This window comes from Ascaphus truei, chromosome 4 (genome assembly GCF_040206685.1).
Source record: "Ascaphus truei isolate aAscTru1 chromosome 4, aAscTru1.hap1, whole genome shotgun sequence".
NCBI lineage: Eukaryota > Metazoa > Chordata > Amphibia > Anura > Ascaphidae > Ascaphus > Ascaphus truei.
The window spans coordinates 130,060,952-130,082,000 of NC_134486.1; the positions used below are offsets into that span (position 1 = coordinate 130,060,952).

The 21,049-nt window shown below is 42.1% G+C and overlaps 1 protein-coding gene across 1 annotated transcript; it reads left to right on the forward strand.

Annotated features, from left to right (window-relative positions):
• The first annotated feature begins 1,552 nt into the window (after positions 1-1,552).
• On the forward strand, positions 1,553-2,366 carry LOC142492322 (testis-specific serine/threonine-protein kinase 3-like). The gene is given in 2 exon segments (XM_075594975.1): positions 1,553-1,950; positions 1,952-2,366. Coding segments are annotated over 2 exon segments (813 nt in total).
• Positions 2,367-21,049: the final 18,683 nt, after the last annotated feature.

Below are 21,049 nucleotides of genomic sequence, written 5' to 3' on the forward strand. Positions count from 1 at the left end.
AGACGCATACTGTATGCGTTTCAACAAGGTTCCAATGCACATGTGCCTAACTGTAGAAGCTACGCAGCCAATGATATTGCTGGACTACATTTTGGCAAATTGTGACTACAAGAACTAAATAACCATAAGCAAAGCGATTGATTACAGGAGAATCGCTTTACTGTGCATTTATATTGATATGGTAAAAAAATAATTACATACGTCAGCTGTACCCACCATAGACTTTGTCATTCGGTTGGTGCAGAGCCAATGCCAGTCCCGTAGTCTTGATTATACACATAGTTGACAGGTGACAGCAGGCCTGCTAGACCTGTAGTTGCCAGCTGATGAAGCTGCAAATCGTTTTAGTACATGCGAGCTTGCTGGTATCTGCACGTGAACTCCTGCTCAGGCTGCAGGTATCCAGGTGGGGGCTGATAGCAAGGGTTGCTGGTATGCAGGTTTTCACAGACGGTCGGACCGTTATTGGAAGCCGGTGCTGGCGCTGGCATATTGCTTGCCTGGGACTTACGATTCCTAGTTGGTTTTACAAAGGTACTGGAAAATTCAGGGGCAACACACTAATACCCTCCTCCTGGAACTCCGGGTGCAGGAGCAATACGAAAAAAACGCGGAACGATGCATAACTTTTTCCTTATCGCGCGCTTCCATCCCAGAGCATCTGGTGAAAATCTGTAAAAGTTATAATTTTCGATAAAATATTGATAAATTTGACCAACTGTGGCCATCTTATCATCTGCTGAACTAATTGCTGACCATATTAAATAGGCTTTTTCCTTATCGCGCGCTTCCATCCCAGAGCATCTGGTGAAAATCTGTAAAAGTTATAATTTTCGATAAAATATTGATAAATTTGACCAACTGTGGCCATCTTATCATCTGCTGAACTAATTGCTGACCATATTAAATAGGCGTACGTTATTTTGGTCTTTATGAACAACACGAACTGCAGTGATGTACTCATCTCTGGACCTCTCTGGACAATGGAAAAGATCAGCAGACAGTTTGCATTTAGTTTTTAATATGAAACGCTTAAATAGATACAATGTTGTACAACTTCTTCAGTACCACGGTCAATTCACAAAGGACCACTGTGCTATTTTTTATACACCTGCAAGTCGACACATTACTGAAGCGCATGCACATTACAATTCATGAATATCTGCCACCTGGTGGATTAGCGAAGAATTGCAACCAATTAAATCTGAAACATTCTCATTAAACAGATCAAGCACGGAGGACGCCGGCATGATTGCGACATGAATACGGCACGAATGCCGCACGAATGCGTCGAAGAGCGTGGCATTCGGAAAAAGTCACCAGACAATATCGGTGAAGTGTTAAAAGGGGCCACGGCTGCATAAGGTTTCAAAGTCATGAGGGCCTTATGCAACTTTCCATATGTGGTTGTTCTTGAACAGTTTGTTCTCTTAGGAACATTTTGTACAGGACAGTAACAGGAACAGAACGTCCTGTTTCCATTTATGGTCTATATATCAAGGACGCCAGCCAGATGTAGTTAAACACAACAACAAACAGTCTACAGAAAGAAATGGAGTACCAACTGCTTCTTAACAAATATGGTTATGAGCTTGGGAAGATTTTAGGAAAAGGTACTTATTCAACAGTGAGAGAGGCCTTTTCCCAAAAACTTTCCATGACAGTTGCCATAAAAATCATTGACAAGTCAAAATGTTCACCGGATTACGTAAGTAAATTCCTTCCAAGGGAGCTGTCTATATTGACTCAATGCTACCACCCAAATATAACCGCAGTTTTCGAAATCATGGAATCGTCTGATGGGAGGGTCTTTCTTATTATGGAAAAAGCCCAGTGTGACCTTTTTGATAAGATTGATTCAAAAGACCAACTTTCAGAAAATGAAAACTTGCCCATATTTAAGCAGATTGTAGAGGCTCTGAAATGCTGTCATGGCCAGGGTGTGGACCACAGATCTGAAATGTGAAAATATCTTGATGACATCAGACAACATACCAAAACTGTCTGACTTTGGGTTTGCTGTTTCTTTAAATGGCAATACTCTAAGTACAACCTTTTGTGGATCTCCTGTTTATGCAGCCCCTAAAATTCTCCAAGGGAAATCATATGACGCAATGAAAGCAGATATATTGAGTTTAGGTGTCATGCTATACCTCTTGGTCACTGGTTACATGCCATTTGATGACACTGACCTCACAAAACTCTTACAGTTCCAGAATCAGCCACTCGAATTTCCATCCTCACCAGCACTCAGTGATTCATGTCGAGACATAATCTCTTCCATGCTCAGCATAAATCCTAATGAAAGGCCAACTGTTCACCAAATTCTTGAGTATCCATGGATCAGTCATCAGTTATACGAATAATATATAATAAGTAAGTTGGGTGGGACTTACCACTTCAATTTAGCTATTTAAATATTTATTAAATACGCTCATAATACACTCAAATACACTCAAAGTAAAAAAAAAGCGTTGCGACCGCCTATTAGAGGAACGCAAGTAGAATGATTGATTCAGTCTCAGGACAGACAGGTTCAACCGCGTAGGATTCACACAGCTTGAGTCCCATTCAGATGCAGGGACCCCTGCTGTGTTAATCAAGATGGGCCATTAACTCAGATCGCTGGGATTCCTTGAGCACAGATTTATAAAAACTGTGCCGTAGTGGATTTCGTGAGGTGCGTGCGACCAACCATTACGCTAAGAAAATTTTGTTTTGTCATTTTTGGGTATGACATTTTAGAACTTATGTAATTGACTATGTGTCAAATGTTATAACTGGAGGCAATAGCAACTGTTTATATATATATATATATTTGTAAAGTCTGCCAGTGTGTGAGATTTCCTCCAGAGGAGTTCAGAGGAACGAGTGGAGGAAATGTTGTTTAATGTCTTTTAGGCATTTTACATAAGACCATGGGATATTATTATTATTTGGCCTTTATTAGGTAATAATGTATTAACATTGGATTAGAAAGGCAACATGTATCTATATTTTACAGATATATATATATCTCCATTGGGGATTTTCTTGACCAATTTATGTGCCTTTGTCCTCATGGTATATATGTATTGTCAGTTGTGAGTCCCCCTCCTCTTTTATATTTTTCTCCCCCTGTTTTTATCTCTATATTAATAAATTTTGCATTTATAATTATACTTATGGTATGCCCGTGTGCTTCATTATAAGGATACTTTTTTGTTGCGCTATTTATATATATATATATATATATATAGCGCAACAAAAAAGTATATATATATATATAAATAGCGCAACAAAAAAGTATCCTTATAATGAAGCACACGGGCATACCATAAGTATAATTATAAATGCAAAATTTATTAATATAGAGATAAAAACAGGGGGAGAAAAATATAAAAGAGGAGGGGGACTCACAACTGACAATACATATATACCATGAGGACAAAGGCACATAAATTGGTCAAGAAAATCCCCAATGGAGATATATATATATCTGTAAAATATAGATACATGTTGCCTTTCTAATCCAATGTTAATACATTATTACCTAATAAAGGCCAAATAATAATAATATCCCATGGTCTTATGTAAAATGCCTAAAAGACATTAAACAACATTTGCTCCACTCGTTCCTCTGAACTCCTCTGGAGGAAATCTCACACACTGGCAGACTTTACAACTGTATGCTATCCATTTTCAACTCTGTCCTCTCTCAGGCTAAACAAACCTACTTTTCTTCACTAATCAACACGCACAAGTCTAATCCCCGCCGATTCTTCTCTGTCTAGCTCCTTACTCAGACCATCCTCTTCTGCCTGTTCTTCTTCCTCCATCTCACCTCAGGACTTTGCCGACTATTTCAAAGAAAAGGTGGAATGCATACGGCAGGCCATCCCCCCTGTATCCTCCCACCATCCTAAACCTCTTCCTAACTCTCCTTCTGCATTCCTTGACTCTTTATCTGCTGTCATGGAGGAGGATGTGTCAGTGCTGATCCACTCTACCATCTCCCTCTACCACTTGCCCTCTTGACCCCATTACCTCACATCTCCTAAAACCTCTTGCTCCTACTATAATCCCTACACTCACACATATTTTTAACTCCTCCGTTTACTCTGGTACCTTTCCCTCTTCCTTCAAACATGCAACAGTCATACCATTACTCAAAAACAGCAAGCTTGACCCTACCTGTCTTTTTAACTATCAACCTGTCTCCCTTTTGCCTCTAAACTCCTTGAACATCTTGTATTCTCTCGCTTGCTCCACTTTCTCAACACCTATTCTCTCCTAGACCCTCTACAATCTGGCTTCCGCACTGCTCACTCTACTGAAACAGTCCTCAGTAAAATAACTAATGACCTCCATGCTGCCAAAGACAGAGTTCATTACACACTGCTCATATTACTCGAACACTCTGCAGCATTTGATACTGTGGTCCACCCTCTTCTCCTTCACATTCTCCATACTCTTGGCATTCATAATAAAGCTCTATTCTGGATCTCCTCTTACCTCCCCCATCATACTTTCAGAGTCTCTTTGTAATGCTTGCGCTACCCACGAGTAAGACAGTACCCCGGTACTGAGGTGGAAAAGTAAAGAACCACGCACCCACAGCAGAGGAAACGTGCCTGGCAGGTGGATTGTCAATGTAACCGGGTCTGGGTTGGATAGAGCGGGTTAGTCCAGATACTTGCCAAGGTTTTGGGATGGAGATTTCAGAATAGCAAAAGTCAGTTAAGCCGTGGTCTGGGTTGGAGAGTTGCACTTAGTCTAGGGTAAGCCGAGGTCGATATTCAGAGGGGTTCAGTAGTCAAGCTGGTTGGTACACGTAGAATCCAAAAACTGCAAGAGAGAACGAGACAAGAGCAAGGCACAAGAGACGCAGGAGCACAAGGCTACAACTAGTTATGCTCAGCAATGACTCTGAACATGAGCAGGGTATAAGTACTGGCGTGTGCCAATAGAACAGTAGGCAGAGCAAAAGCACGGCCCCAGCGGGAGTCGTAATAGGCTGCCGGAGACAAGTGGCATCCGATTATTTGCCTCGCAGATGGGGAGCTGTGCACGACATCACGTGAGCGCGCCGCGCGTTAGAGAAGCGCGGGGCATCCGAGGCTCCGTGGCAGCATTAGAAGAGCTGCGTGTATGCGCAGGCTTTGTAAGCAGAACGGGGGTGCGCGAAAGCACTGGTGCCAGAGCGGAGGTCTGTGCGGAGACAGGTAAGGAGGGAACACGTCGCAAAGGACGTGTTCCATGATTCCTTACACTCTTTTGCAAAAAAACTCCTCCTCTATCGATCCCTCTGTGGGGGTACCCCAGGGCTCTGTCCTGGGACCCCTTCTCGTTACACACTCTCTCTAGGTGACATAATCATATCTCTTGGGTTCAAATATCACCTCTATGCTGATGACACACAAATTTACTTTTCAACCTCTGACCTTACACCTGCGGTACAGACTAAAGTTTATGAATGTCTCTCTGCTATATAATCCTGGATGGCCCTACGCTGACAAACTTAACATGGCAAAAACCGAGCTCTTCATACTTCCTCCCAATCCTGGCCATAATTCCTCCTTCCACATTACTGTTAGAAGTACTATCATTCACCCAGTAGCCCAAGCATGCTGCCAAGGGGTCACATATGACTCCTCTCTCACATTCTCTTCCCACATTCAAAAGGTAGCAAAAAACTGTAATTTTTTCCGTCGCAATATTGCCCTTTTCTCTGTTGCTTGACTGCAAAAACTCTGACACAGACCCTCATTCTCTCCCATCTCGACTACTGTAACCTCCTGCTGTCTGGCCTTCCTGCCTCTCACCTGTCTCCCCTACAATCTTTCCTAAATGCTGCTGCAGAATCACTCTACTCTTTCTGAAATCTGTTTCAGCGTTTCCCCTGCTGAAATCCCTTTCCTAGTTCCTATCAAAACCCATATCACACACTCAATTCTCCTCCTCACTTTTAAAGCTTTACACTCTTCTGCTCCTCCTTTACATCTCAGCCCTAATTTCTCACTATACACCATCCCGACTCTTGCGTTCTGCTCAAGGATGTCTTCTCTCTACCCCTTTTGTATCTAAAGCCCTCTCCTGCCTTTAATGCTTCTCACTGACTGCCCCACACCTCTGGAATGCCCTTCCCCTCAATATCTGACTACCACCCTCTCTATCCACCTTTAAGATGCACCTTAAAACACACTTGCTTAAGGAATCATATGAGTAGCTCCATGGCTTATAATTAACACCACATACATTAACCTTGTCCCCTTGCAGACGCACTAACTAGAACGCCCTCCTACTGTCTCTGTATATCCTTCCTACCAACAAATTAGATTGTAAGTTCTTCGGAGCAGGGACTCATTTTCCTAAATGTTACTTTTATGTCTGAAGCACTTCTCCCCTTTATTTATTATTTATATGATTGCCACGTATATTACTGCTGTGAAGCGCTATGTACACTAATGGCGCTATATAAATAAAGACATACATATATACATATGTAAGGATGTGGTAGGAACCTCATAGGTGTGTTCAGTTGGTGTTTGACTCTGTTCAGTGAGAGGCCTGTGGAGTGCCTGCAACAGTGTTGCAGTGTGTCAGAGCAGAGTGAGACAGGCAGAGGCTGGTTATGGGCAACTGGGAAGAACAACATATGGTCCAGTTGTCCCTATAGTGCAAACTTGGTACTGTGGCGGCGCTACATAGATGATATCATTTTTATTTGGTCAGGTACACAAGCACAGTTATCACAGTTTCAATTATACATGAATAATAATAATAATAATAATTTAAAATTCACATTCATCACAAGCCCTAACAAAATACAATTTTTAGATTTAGAGTTAACCATTAAAAATAATTGCATTCACACCAGCACGTATTTTAAACCGGTTCAGTCAAACAATTATTTACATGCACAAAGTCACCATAATCCCACATGGGTCAAAAATATTCCTAAGGGACAGTTCATTCGACTAAAAAGAAACAGCTCCCATCCAGACACATTCAAAACCCAGGCAGCAGATCTTAAGAAAAAATTTCTGGAGAGGAAATATCCCCCGCTTGATTTAGACACAACCATTGCTGAGGTTGCAGCGATGGACAGGACCAGTCTCTAACAATACAAAAATAAAAATAAAAATATTAATACATCAGGAAATTTGTCATTTGTTACCCAATTTAACCAGATGGCTCCTAGTATACGTAAAACTCTTAAAAAATATTGGCCAATATTAAAAAAGGATAAAGATCTAGAGGGTATTTTACCCGATTATCCACATATTATTTTTACTAAAGCTCCAAATATAGGTCAGAGACTGGCACCTAGCTGTCCACCGCTGCAACCTACTCATAGAAAAATGGTACCCTGTGCGGGATATTTCCCCTGTAACAAATGTACCGCATGTAAATATAGCACTAAGAAATCTGATTTCATTTCAAACAAATCTCAAAAAAGTTATAAAATTAAGCAACATATTACATGCAACAGTTCTTTCGTTATTTATTTGCTTGAATGTCCATGTGGTCTGCAGTATGTGGGTATGACCTCTAGAGCTATTAAAAGACGTTTGTATGAACATATATATAATATTAAAACTGGTTTAGTTACACACAATGTTTCTAATCATTTTCTTCGAGTGCACAATCAAGATCCTAAGGGTCTAAAATGTGTGGCCATCGAGTGTATCACTCCACATTGGAGAGGAGGAAATACTTTAAGCCTATTGGGGAGAAGAGAATCCTATTGGATTTATGAATTACGTACTCTATCCCCAATGGGCTTAAATGTAGAATTTGATTTAAAATCCTTTTTGGTAGGCTAATGACCAGAATATCCATTAGATAATCCAGTCCATAAAGTTCATATATTAATATTATAGTACTCCTCAAATACTTGACTTTTAGTATAATAAAATAATATGAGCACTTTAAATAATCAATATATATAAATATTCACATAGTTTATTATTTAATAATATAATCACTTAGACAATACACTTAGAATATATAATATATTATTAATTCACTTATAATTTAATAGGTCACGAATATGTTAGATTTAAACATCTCCTATAAATATTTAGTAGAATAGAGTATATTCACACACACATAAACTTAATATCATCCTCTTATTTTATATATGTTAATTGTTGTATGTTAATATGAGTAATGTATGTTTCAATTGTTTGTTAAATGTAACAGCTGATTATAACTACTAAGCAGCAGCACTTTATATGAACATTTTCAAAGCGCAAGTGACAGAATTACTATGTCTAAGGACTTCCTCATTACACCTATTGCGCAAGTGCTTTTGGACTGCAGGTGAAATCAATCCCTGTAAATCACAGATTTTGTATTTAAGGGACTATGTTGGACTCCATATTTTATATACCCCTGAGGAAGAAAGCAGAGAGCCTTTCGAAACGCGTAGGGTGGCGTTTTAGCACTCTACACTTTGGAGATTGTATCCCCACGCTCAGTTCCATCTGCGCTTGCAGCAGACCAGCCAGCCCGCTGACAACGACGGCGTGCTGCATCAGCTGCTGCTGCTGAATCTGCGTTTGCTGCTAACTGGTTTTCCTGCTGATGTCGACGGCGTATTGAATCAGCTGTTGCTGTTCATCACCTCCTGGGCGTCTTCCCAAGTGAGTCGCGGAAGGCACCGTATCAAGATCTCCACACTTACGGTCCCAGAGACGCCAGCCAGCAGAGAGCAGCTTTACAAACGAGAGGGGATACTCTCAAAATTATCCACCGCCTACTTACTTACTCCATCTGGTGAGTAGGCATTGCTACCATCTCCATCGGCGGTGCAGAGTGCTTCTATTTTTATCGCATTATTTGTTTATTAAATGTCCGTGTGCAATATATATTATAATTGTTATTAAATGTTTTAATATTGAGATTTCACCAATTTATTATTTATTTTTCAGCTGTTACTTGTTGTTAAGTGTTGTCCGTTTATAGTCACAGTATTACGCTATGTGTTGTGCTTTTTCTTTTCTTTAAGCACAACGTGAGGAGTTTCGTGTCCACAGCCAACAGGCTTGGTTTTCTTATATCCTTTTGCAGTATATATCCTATTTGGCGCCAGTAGATACTTTCCCTTTCCATACTATAGTTCTGACCAGGGGGTCAGTTTTTTGTATCTTGGGCAGCCCCTTATGCATGTTTGGTCATTTATACATAAGGTAATATAGACTCTGTCATACCATTGTGGGTAGCGCTGCCTGTTTTGTTGTTTTTAGTGTGTCAGAGCAGAGTGAGACAGGCAGAGGCTGATGCAATAGCTCTGTGTCTGTGCAGATTAAGGCAGAGAGGCTCAGTGGAGAAACTACAACTCCCATGAGCTCCTGGGCAGTCACCTAATTTAAAGAACCAATCAGAAGGCTAGGATGACGGGAGCAGGAAAGGGAAGTGTGGGGGAGAGACCACGCTAGTCAGAGGAGATCTGGAAGGAGCTGAAGGAGGTAGTGTGAGTGCAGGCGGTCCGTGACCCGCCTACATAGGCCAGCTATCCCCTCAGGCCCATAGGAGCATCCCCTGAGTCACAGTAGGCTGCTGTACTGCAGGGACACCCTGTAGTGGAAGTAATTGTCACCCTACTATACATTAGTTAGGGACAAAGCACAGAGTTGCGGCCGGTTGCAGTCATCTGGGACCAGACGTCTGGACACCGCGAAATCTGGAGGTCAAGGGTCGGAGACATCGGATCCTTTGTGAAGAGGTACCGGTCACCGCCGTGACCGGACTGTATATTGTAACAACAAGTGCACCAACACCGGTCATCAGGCGCTGATCCCGCCTTAGGCTAAACTCTTTAGGGACACTAGCGAGTGGCTAGAGGACTGAGCCTATACCACGTAATACAATACAAGGACAATACTCTATAAGAGCGTCGCTGAGCCACTATTGTACAGGACAATATTCCCTAGAGGTGTGGCCGAGCCACTATAGTATAAGGACCGTAGCAGTTATAACGGTGTTAGGTATTGCTGCCAGGACTAGCATTATAGTATAAGAATATGTTATGTGTGATGTCATATAGAGTATAAGGTATGATTGCATAGTAAAACTTGGTTGCACGCACTGTGGTAGTATGTTTCTTGCCCAGGGGAATCTTGCATATCGGGGATCCTGGGTAAGTGGAGGCGCTGTGCTAGAATAGTTACCCCAGGCTCCCAGCTAGTGGAGGCTCAGATCTCCTGGAGCCGCAGGTTGTGTACAGTGACCAGTAGTCCCTTTGGGAGGCGTCATAAAAAGGGCTACACATACATGCCAGGTGTCCTGATAGGAGATTAGTAGATTTATCATTGTCTCCTGGACACACTGGTTTTCCTGATTTACTATTATCAAGCTCCCACCGACCCGAGTGAAGAGCCTCTCAGCGTATACAACGCACTCCTGAGTGCAGGACAGTTTTTTTTTTCTTTGCATTTTATTTACTTGTGCATTTAAAAAAAAAATCGATGTGTTTCTTACCTTTGCCAGGATGAACATTCACCCTTCCCGGTTGGCCTACCCACCCTGGGGCAACTACCCCCTTCATCCACCCCCTCTACCCCTAATTAACCAGGTATTCTGGCTTAACCCCATCATTGCCTTAGGGGCTAGTCACTAAGGTATTAAAGCTGCTTTTATTGTATTTTTAGAACACAGTATTGAAGCAGGGGTCTCCGGAGCAGGACCACATTAATTTTAGCCTTGGTGACCCCCTGTTTCCCTAGTTACAGGCCCTGCTTATGGGGTGCCAGTATCTCCCTGCATTTTTTAAATATCACGGTCACATGGGCTGTGACGCGAGAGAATTTAAACATGGCGTAGATACAAATTACCCCATACTGGACCTGCAACTCAGGAAGCAGAGGGTCCCCGAGGCTGAAATGAATGCGGTTCAGCTCCGGAGACTCCCTGCTTCAATACTGTGTTATCAAATTTACAAAAAGCTGTGCGATCGCCTACACTACCGACACACTTTATTCGAGTGTGGCCGGTACCGCAAGCCGGGAGATTTCCCGGCTTGCTAGTGGCCGCCCCTCGGCGCTGCTTCGGCGCGCGCCCGTCACACTCGGGCGCGCGCCAGGCTACTGCTGCGGCACAGAACGGGCAAATGCTCGAATAAACTGTGCCGCAGCAGTATTAAAGGAACACAGGTAGAATGATTGATTCAGTCTCAAGACAGACAGGTTAAACCGGGTAGGATTCACACAGCTCGACTCCCATTCAGATGCAGGGACCCCCGCTGTGTTAATCAAGATGGGCCATTAACTCAGACCGCTCGGATTCCTTGAGCACAGATTTACAAAAACTGTGCCATAGCGGATTTCGTGAGGCGCGTGCGACCAACCATTACGCTGAATCTTTAGATGTTTATTATGTTAAGTTATACATGTTACATTATTGTTAAGTTATACTGTACATGTTATTTTTTATATTGTTTACTGCATAACAAATTAATTTTTTCGAATTCTTTTTTAGAATGTATTTAAAATTGTTACTTTTACAGGACAGAAATAGAATTTATTTTACACCTGAATAATTGTCCAACTGAAATCAATTGAAGTATAGAAACACCAGTTAAATTCTTATGCCATTCACCACGTGCATGGACAGAGATATTCAATGTGCCATCTGCTGGACACATACTGAATTGCAATTAAATAAATAACCATACAAATAAATCTGTTGGCTGGACAACAGTCAACAAAGTGTTCACACGGGTGCTACATCTCTACTTCCGGTAGAGGCACTGAGCTGTTTAATTTAACCTTTTTTATTCATATGATTATACTGAGCTACTGAGATATCTAGAGAGCTTGTAGGAAACAAATACTTTCCCCTAATTCACCATCTCCAATGAACTGAAGTACTGTATAAAGATGCTGTTACCTCAGGTATGGCTGTGCCATAAACTGAGAATATCCTAAATGTAAATACTCTTTGATCTACAGTACTTTTAATATTTTAAGTGGGATACCCTTGTTACATATGAAATATGCACATTATGTGCAGTATAACAGTGATAGGATAAAATACATTCTAATTACAAGTATATAGTCAACACACATGTCGCCATCAAATATGCTATGCACTGCTCTCTGTCTTATTTTGTAGACATTTTTTGTATCAGTGCTCTGCTTTATCTTCTATTTTACTTCATCAGTGTAGATGATAAGTGTGTTTATGTTTGCTGAGGATGCTGCCAGTGTAGTGCAAATCCAGCACATAGATCTTACTTTTCAATCTAATAAATATCAAAAGTTTACAGTAATGTTGCTTCAGTTGCAGGTAAAGCAAAATGAAAATTATTGTTCATTCAGTAGTTTGGACCATCAGTTAGAGAAGAGCAAATGAGGCACTCTATATTGACAGGGCAATGTCCTTGTTTATAGCTACAATAGTGAAATATCACATAATTCCAATAATACTCCACATGTGATAGGCTACAGTGGCGGCCACCTTTAGCCTCGTGCGGCCGTAGTGGTGCAATTCAGATGCATTTTTTTTGTCCAGAATGTATTGCAGTATTCTGGCGTTCGTAATATTAGTATTATATTAGCGCTGTCTGCAATACTGCAATACCGTCTAAAAACTCAGGGGGGCGTTCGCGAGCTGTTGTCTTCAAAGTCTAATACTTTAGCAGTTCAACCTACGTCAGTACACAGTCTGCGTTTGCACATGCAGTAATTGTAAATTTGCATATTTATACATGCATTTGCAGTGCTGTACCCTGCATGTCTCATTTGAAAATTGTTGAAACGCATAGGCGTGTAGAGTACTGTAACAGTATCACATTTCGGCATATACAGTACAGCGCTCTCCCCTCGCTCGCCCCCGCACAAACACAGAATAATTTAATGTGCTGCACTGCAGTATTTCAACTTCTTATCTTATCTACAGTACAGTACACCTCTCCCACACCATTCCTTTGAATGTGTGTCTTTCTGGTTTCAATCACATTCCTGCTTGATAGCTGATGATTACTGCGCATGCGTCTGTAAGTTCAGCACTGCTTGCTTGCGAAGTTCAAGAGTGAGTGACTACCAAAAAAAAATAATAATATTTTTTCTCCTAATTTTTTATTTTTATTTTCTCCACAAGCCTGCCTAAACCATCTTGATATTACGATATTCAATCTGTGCTGTAGCTTTTGACTGCAACACTGCGTTTGACTGCACATGGTTGATTTGTGTGCTTTTTATTTATTTGGGGGTGTTGGGATCAAATTATTATGATGACCTGCCTTTTGAAAATATGCCATTTCTTTGAACTGCAGTACAGCTAATCCTTCATGCAGCTGTACCCTGTACCCCCCTCCCCCACGCACACACAAGGCTCGCTCAAGCAAGGATTTGAACCTTTTATCGACAGACACTTCTCCAGAGCCATTCCGTTTCTAAAGCTTGCCATTGTGTTTTTAATCGTCCGTCCCTAGCCGAGCATCACCTCTCTGCGCCTGCGTGCCTAAATTTCCTATTGTTGGCTTTGAGTCACCTCTCTGTAATCCTCTTTGGGAAGGGAGCTAGCTGATGATTACTGCGCATGACTCACCCATCCACCCCCCAAACCCTTTGAGGCTTTGTTTACAGTAACGCTTTTGATAATCCCTTCTCGAATTTGATATGTAAATGATTATGATTATCATGAATGTAAAGAAATATTTATTTTATTTTATCAGGAACAAAAAATACAAATATAAAAATAATCATGAATAATACAAAATGCAGTCTTTATTCAGTTCTTCTGTCAGATGAAAATTGAGGGCCGGTGGATAATCATGAATAATGCACATTGATAATAATATTAATTAATAATATATAATATATAATAATATATATATAATAATATAAATGTTTCCGTCTTTATCTTCTTCCTCATTCTTTGTACAGTACAGTAGTTCATTGAGAGAGGGGAGATTTTGTGTACATCATGACTGCAGTTTATATACTGTACACTTAACTGTACAAACAGTTCAGAAACTTTACACGATACCCCCCTCTCCCCCTGTCCATCCTTTTTTTCTGAAAAGACAAGAAAACAAAAAATTAGTGCAGTTATATGCATACTGTATTATGGCATTGTGTGCTGTATAGTACTGTCAAACTAGTCTATACTGGAACTACTGTATACTGTGACTACTGTTAAATACTTTGTAACCAGATGCTGGTGCTGCTCTCTCTGGAAAGAAAAAAATTGAGCAGTTAGGTGCATACTGTATTAGGGCATTTTGTACTGTATAGCTACTCCATATTGGACAACAGTATGCAGTTAGTACTGTCAAACTAGTCTATACTGGAACTACTGTATACTGTGACTACTGTTAAATACTTTGTAACCAGATGGCTGGTGCTGCTCTCGCAGGGAAAAAAAATCTGTGCTTACTTACCTGTATCATACTGTACTTGCAATACTACAGTATAGTATTATACCATACTACCTTCCTGATGCTTGCCCATTACGCACGATCACAATGGGCAACACAGTCGCAATATGGTCAATATATGTATTGCATCGTTCCACGGTGAGTACATCATTCCAAAAACTCAGTATGCCTTGCGCCAACTCATCCTTTTTGGAGGGTTTCACGACTTTTCGGAAATGGTCCTTCAGCTGATGCCAGACCATTTCGATAGGATTGAAGTCTGGCGATCTGTCATTGGAGGGAGGGGGAAAAAAAGGACAATTAGCTAAAGTGATACAGTACACAGTAAAAACAGTGGGAAAAAATGAGACACGGTTAACGCACTTACTCTGCTGGCGTCTTCACCCAGTTGATACTGCGCTCAAGAATATGTGCTGTTGATGCGGTGTGCTTCAGATCGTTGTCCTGGTAGAAACGGTGACCATCTGGTAACTCACGTGTGATGTATTCCACAATCTCAGGCACAATTTTCTTTTGGAAAAAAGCTTTATTCATGATTCCTATAACAAGAAAAGAAAAGTGCTCAAAAAACTGCACAATAGTACAGTACAGTGCATAAGGCAAAAGCGTGTGACATACATTTTACTGTACCTTCAAAGATGACGATGCATCCTGGTCCATGCCTAGAGATGGCACCCCACACATGCATCTTCACTGGGTGTTTCGGACGCGGCTTCATAGATATGCAACCTTTTTTGTGGAATGCAAATGTGGCAAATCTCTCCTGCGAAACAATAGACTCGTCAGTGAAGATGCAATCCTGGAAAGTTTCTCCACTGTCGATCCATGCCTGGGCCTGGACCACTCTCTTGATCTTGTTAACGTCCCTTATCATAGAGTACGCTCTGTAATGACAAGGAATACTTTTATAGGTACAGTACAGTTTCTTAAACAACATTTTTACCTCCTGTACTGTCGAGCACTAACCTCACACATCCATATTTCCATCCAATTCTGCGTCTCATCTTCTTTATGCTGGTCTCGGATACAGTGAGATTGTGATTTTGCTGCAGAGTGTATTTGACCCTTAATGCACTCTTCTCATCATTCTCTTCACTTATTTTGTCAACTAGAAGAGTTGTCTCCCTACAGTGTACAGAAAAACAACAATCCGGTAAGTTACAGTGCAGTAGGCCACAAGTACAGCACATCATTTGCAGTAAAAATAGTATAAAATGAGAGATCTACACAATATATAGTTCTATTAATATGCAGCAATATAAACAATAGATATACTGTAGTTATATAAATATACTGAAAAAACTATAAAATTAGATAGATCTACACAATATATAGTTCTATTAATATGCAGCAATATTAACAATAGATATAATGTAGTTATATAAATATACTGAAATAACTATAAAATGAGATAGATCTACACAATATATAGTTCTATTAATATGCAGCAATATACACAATAGATATACTGTAGTTATATAAATATACCGAAAAAACTATAAAATTAGTTAGGTCTACACAATATATAGTTCTATTAATATGCAGCAATATAAACCATAATAGATATAATGTATTATATAATTATATAAATATACTTACGCGTTAGTTACCGTTGGTGTCCTCGTGCGTTGTTTGTTTTTTCCGTGTGCATGATAGCACACGGTGGTTGATGGCACAACGAGGCCAGAAGCAGCTAACCAGCGTTGGATATCTGCAATTCGTTGTCCGCTCGTGTACATCTCCTTAATTCTCATGCTGAGATCCTTTTAAATCTTTTTAACAGGCAATGCTGCGAGTAGAAAGAAATACAAACACAAGAATGTATATTCGATGTTTAGTCGATGTGTATTCAATGTGCAGTGAATCCACAAAATGGATGGTGTATTTATACGTTAATGACTCACATTAGAGTACGCCCACTTTCAACACCTGTACTTCGTCGCCATGCATAAAAGGTTACACACTTTGCATAGCCCACCACTCGATGATCTTTATCTGAACTTGCCCTTGTCCAGATACTGCATTGTGCCATCTGCATCCATGGATCAACCCCGATTCTACGGAAGCAAGAAGCCACTCGCCTCTGCCATGCCTGTCACACAGAAAAAGCGAAAGGCGGCAGCCGTTTCCCAGCCAAGGCCAAAGCGACAGGCTAAGGCCAATAAAGAAAACCTTCTGCTGACCCCAAAGGCTAAGGGTTTAATACACATAAGCCTTATTATGTCAAGAAGAAATTCGGTGATGTACACTCAACGCAAAACAAATGGCAGCCAACCCATCGAACCCGCAGTCCACTTCCTCGTTTATGCTTCAACGACTCTGCTGCCGCTCTCCCGGAAACCCACAGCCCATCTTCGCCACTGCTCTTCGACGACGCTGCCGCTGGTGCCCCTGAAATCCACGGGTCACTTTCTCCATTACGTTTAGACGACTCTGCCGCTTCTCGCCCGGAAATCCACAGGTCGCTTTCTCCATCCCTCCTCGACGACGCTGCCGCTTCTCTCCCGGAAATCCACAGGTCACCTCCTCCATCCTTCTTAGACGACGCTGCCGCTTCTCTCCATGGAACCCCCATCTCATCCTCCGTATCACCCATCAACCCAGATGTCCACAGCACGCCATGCACAAGAACCAGCTCGAGACCGCATGCTGAATGGGTTAAGTGTGGATATCCCCGGGAACGCTACTGTGCTGGTAAAGATAAATCTGCTTTTAGAGACCATGCTAAATATGGATCAACGGATGCAGAAGATGGATCAACGGATGGAGAAGATGGATCGACGGATGGAGAAAGATAGAGACTGACATAGGGGGGATACATAATTTGCTCGGTGTTCATGCCCCTGTATCCCCGACACCGGAGCAGGAGGGTGGCATAGATGTGATGAATGGGACCTTCGACCACCTTCCAACACCAAGCGCACCGCCTCCACCAGAAGAATTTGTGTACATGTATGCAGTTGAGGAGGAGGATAACATGACAACCCCATCAAGACCACGCCAGGAGACAACACAGCGACCAAGACAGGAGGAAGGCTTCCTCCCAGATAACCTACCCTCGCCCGCCGCCACAAGCATACCCGCTCCCAGAAGAATACCCGCTTCCAGAACCCAACCTACATACGCTTGCATCGATACGGTGCCCGACATCGTCCTGCGCGAGCTGCCACCGGCACTCAGGGAGAAGTATAGGGTGATGAGTGCTGGTTTATCACAGAAGTATGCCATGTTAATTTTTAAGCACTACGTGTCCTACTTGGTGTACTGCGGGTGGGTCTACAATGAGAACTACGAAGGAAATCGCGAAAAAAGGGCGCTTCCTGAAAATTTAAGAAGGACAATTGTGGAGGAATTGCGGCGCTATTTTTCAATTACAGATCCTTTAATGAAAATCGTTCGAGGCTCCATTAATGGCATTTTGCGCCATACAAGACATTGGCCCTGGAAGGACAATCTGGTGGGCTACGCATTTGCGTGACTGTTCAACTGTTGTTTATTTTTTGTAAATGTTTTTGTAAATGTTTTGACTTTCTGTACTTTAATAAAGGAGATGTTGCGTTTTTTAAATTTTAGGAATAAATAATTTTTTTTAATAACACCATACTGTTGTGCTGTACATGTTTTGACTCTCTGTACTTTAATAAAGGAGATGTTGTGTGTTTTAACTTGTATTAATAAAGAAATGTTTTTACTTACTGTACACAGGACTTGCACAATTCAAGTCCCCGAGGGCCGCAAACAGGCCCGGTTTTCAAGGTTATCCTGAAAATGGGGGCTGTTTGCGGCCCTCGAGGACTGGAGTTGTGCAGGCCTGACTGACTGTTCTGTACACCATCCTACTGTAAATGTTTTGCTTTCTGTACTTTTTTTTTTTTTAACAATTTTTTTATTTCAGAACAACAAACATTTTGCATGAATACAACAGTGTCATAGGCATATGACATGGTTCTTGACTAAATAAAGCATTTTGTAGTCTCAATGAGGGTGTGTTTTCCTAAGTGGGTGGGGATGAAGTGGGGGAAGGATGGGGGGGGGGGAAAGACATACTGGGGAGGGGGGGGGAGCGGTCGGAGTTTCGGGCCTTTTTATTTTTTTTGGGGGGGCAGGCTACAGCAGATTTATTCCCGTCGGGCCACTCCAGGTGTTACGGAACTGTGGCATTTTTTATGTAACATTGCCGTTAGTTTGTCCATGGACATCACTTAATCTATTCTTCTCAGCACCGTGTTTCTTGCAGGGGCTTTGGTGTTTTTCCAAGCCGCTGCAATTGAGCATCTCGCTGCAGTTAGTATAGCTGTTATTAGTCTACTCATGGGTGGGTCTAGGTCGTCTATTGGTTTGCTCAGCACAAAGGTCAGGGAGTCCAGAGGGAGGAGGAGCCCCGTGGTCTGTTGTATGATCACCTGAATCTTGGTCCAGTATCTCTGGATCTCCGGACATGACCACCAAATGTGGGCCATGTCCCCCTTTTGACCACATCCCCTCCAGCACAGATTGGGGGTGCCGGGTAAAATCTGGCTTAGTCTAGCCGGAGTCAGGTACCACTGAAAAAGTATTTTATATATGTTCTCTTTTGTCACTGTGAAAGTTGATGTCTTTGTAGCCAGCTCTCAGATATCCTCCCACTCGTCCATGCCTATCTGGACGTTAAGGTCCTCAGACCACTTCTGCATATACTGGTGGATTGGGGGCACTGTTGCCGACTCCATCCCCCTATAGATCTCTGAGATCAGTCCCTTCTGATAGGAGCCTTTGCGACTCAGGTATTCGAATCTGGTCAAGGGGGGGAATTTGGTGTTCGGGGCTAGGGAGAGGAGGAAGTGTCTAATTTGCAGGAACTTGAATAGGTGGAGGCCTTGGTAGTGATATTTATCTCGTAGTTCCTGGAAGGATAGTAACCCCTCGCTCTTCAGCAGATCAGCAACCAGGCTTATACCTAGACCTTGGAATTGGTCAAATTGTTTTTTGGAGCACCCGCACGGGAAGTGCGGGTTTCCAAATATAGGTGTAAGTTGAGATGGGGTAGCTAACAGGCTATACTTCCCTTTGTTTTTGAGCCATACTTCCCATGTGCACCTCATTGCCCCCAGAGCGAATCTCCGTGGTCCCCCCTCCCTTCCTACCGGGGACCAGAGGTGGACCTGGAGGGTGGCCGGCTCGTCATGGTGGGTTTCGATTGCCAGCCAACATGTAGTAGCTGGGTCGTAGTTCCACACCACAGCCTGTTTCAGCTGGGCTGCTGAATAATATCTGATCACGTCGGGGACCCCCACCCCCCCTATTTTTTTAGGGGACAACATTACTGATCTGGGTACTCTTGGGCATTTATCGTTCCAGATAAATTTGGACATTAGGTCCTGAATATTTTTTAGAGCTGCGATGGGGACGGAGATAGGGAGTGTTTGAAAGAAGTAGAGGAGTCTCGGAAGGATGTTCATCTTAATTGAGACAATTCTTCCGAACCAGGAGATTTGGAACTTTTTCCATGTCTCCAGGTTTTTTTTTAATTTGGTCGAACAGGGGGGGGTAGTTGTATTGGATAAGCAAATGTATGAGTTAGATATTCTTACTCCTAGATACTTAATGTGTGTGGTGCTCCATCGATATTTAAAGTTAGTTTGAAGGAGCTGCCATTCTTGAGTTGGAAGGGATACGTTGAGTGCCTCTGATTTGTCCATATTGACTTTATAATCAGAGACCGTGCCAAATTGGTGGAGGAACCTTTTCCTGACACAAAACCTACTTGGTCTATATGAATGAGTCTCGGGAGAATTGGATTGAGCCTGTTTGCCAAGATTTTGCTGTAGAGTTTGAGGTCGGTGTTTAGTAGGGATATTGGTCTGTAATTGCCGCAGAGGAGGGGGTCCCTGCCTTCTTTATGAATAATCGCTAGGTTTGCTGCTGTAATTGTGGCGGGGATCGGCTCTCCCTGCAGAAAGGAGTTGAACATTTCTAGGAGGTAGGGGGAACAGAGTCGGCAAGAATGTTTTATAGTAAGCGTTGGAAAAGCCGTCTGGGACGGGAGTTTTAGCTACTTTTAGGGATCCTATTGCTCCAGACAGTTCCTCCTGGGAGATTTCTTTATTTAGGTTATCTAGTTCATCGTCCGTGAGGGATGGTAGGTTACACTGCTCTAGATAGTACGCGATTGTTTCCAGGGATACTGGGTCTTGGCCCGGAGGGTCTAAATTGTAGGAGATTTGTCCGTTTTTAGTGCGGATTTTTGAGATTTGGGATTTGATTCGGGCTCCTCTAAGTTTTGTAGCTAGGAGCTTATCCGCCTTATTGCCCTTGTCAAAAAACTTCTGTCTAGTCCATCTCAGTGCACGCTCCACCTCTTCTAGTTGTGTGTGTTTGAGGGTTGACCTGGCTAGGTTTAATTGTTTAAATATTTTTTTGGAGGCTGTGATTTTGTGCTGTTGTTCGAGTTGAACAATTTTGTCTGTTAGTTCTTTCTGGAATTTAAGCTTCTGTTTCTTTTTGTAAGCCGCCACTGAGATTAGGTCTCCCCTGATGGAGGCTTTATGTGCCTCCCAGAGCATTGCCGGTGCTAACACTGAGCCCTTATTAATTTGGAAAAAAGTAGAGAGTTTTTCTTTAATTAATAGCTCTGTTTCTGGGCAGTGGAGTAGTGAGTCATTTAACTTCCATCTATATGGATTATTCTTTACGAAGGGTATG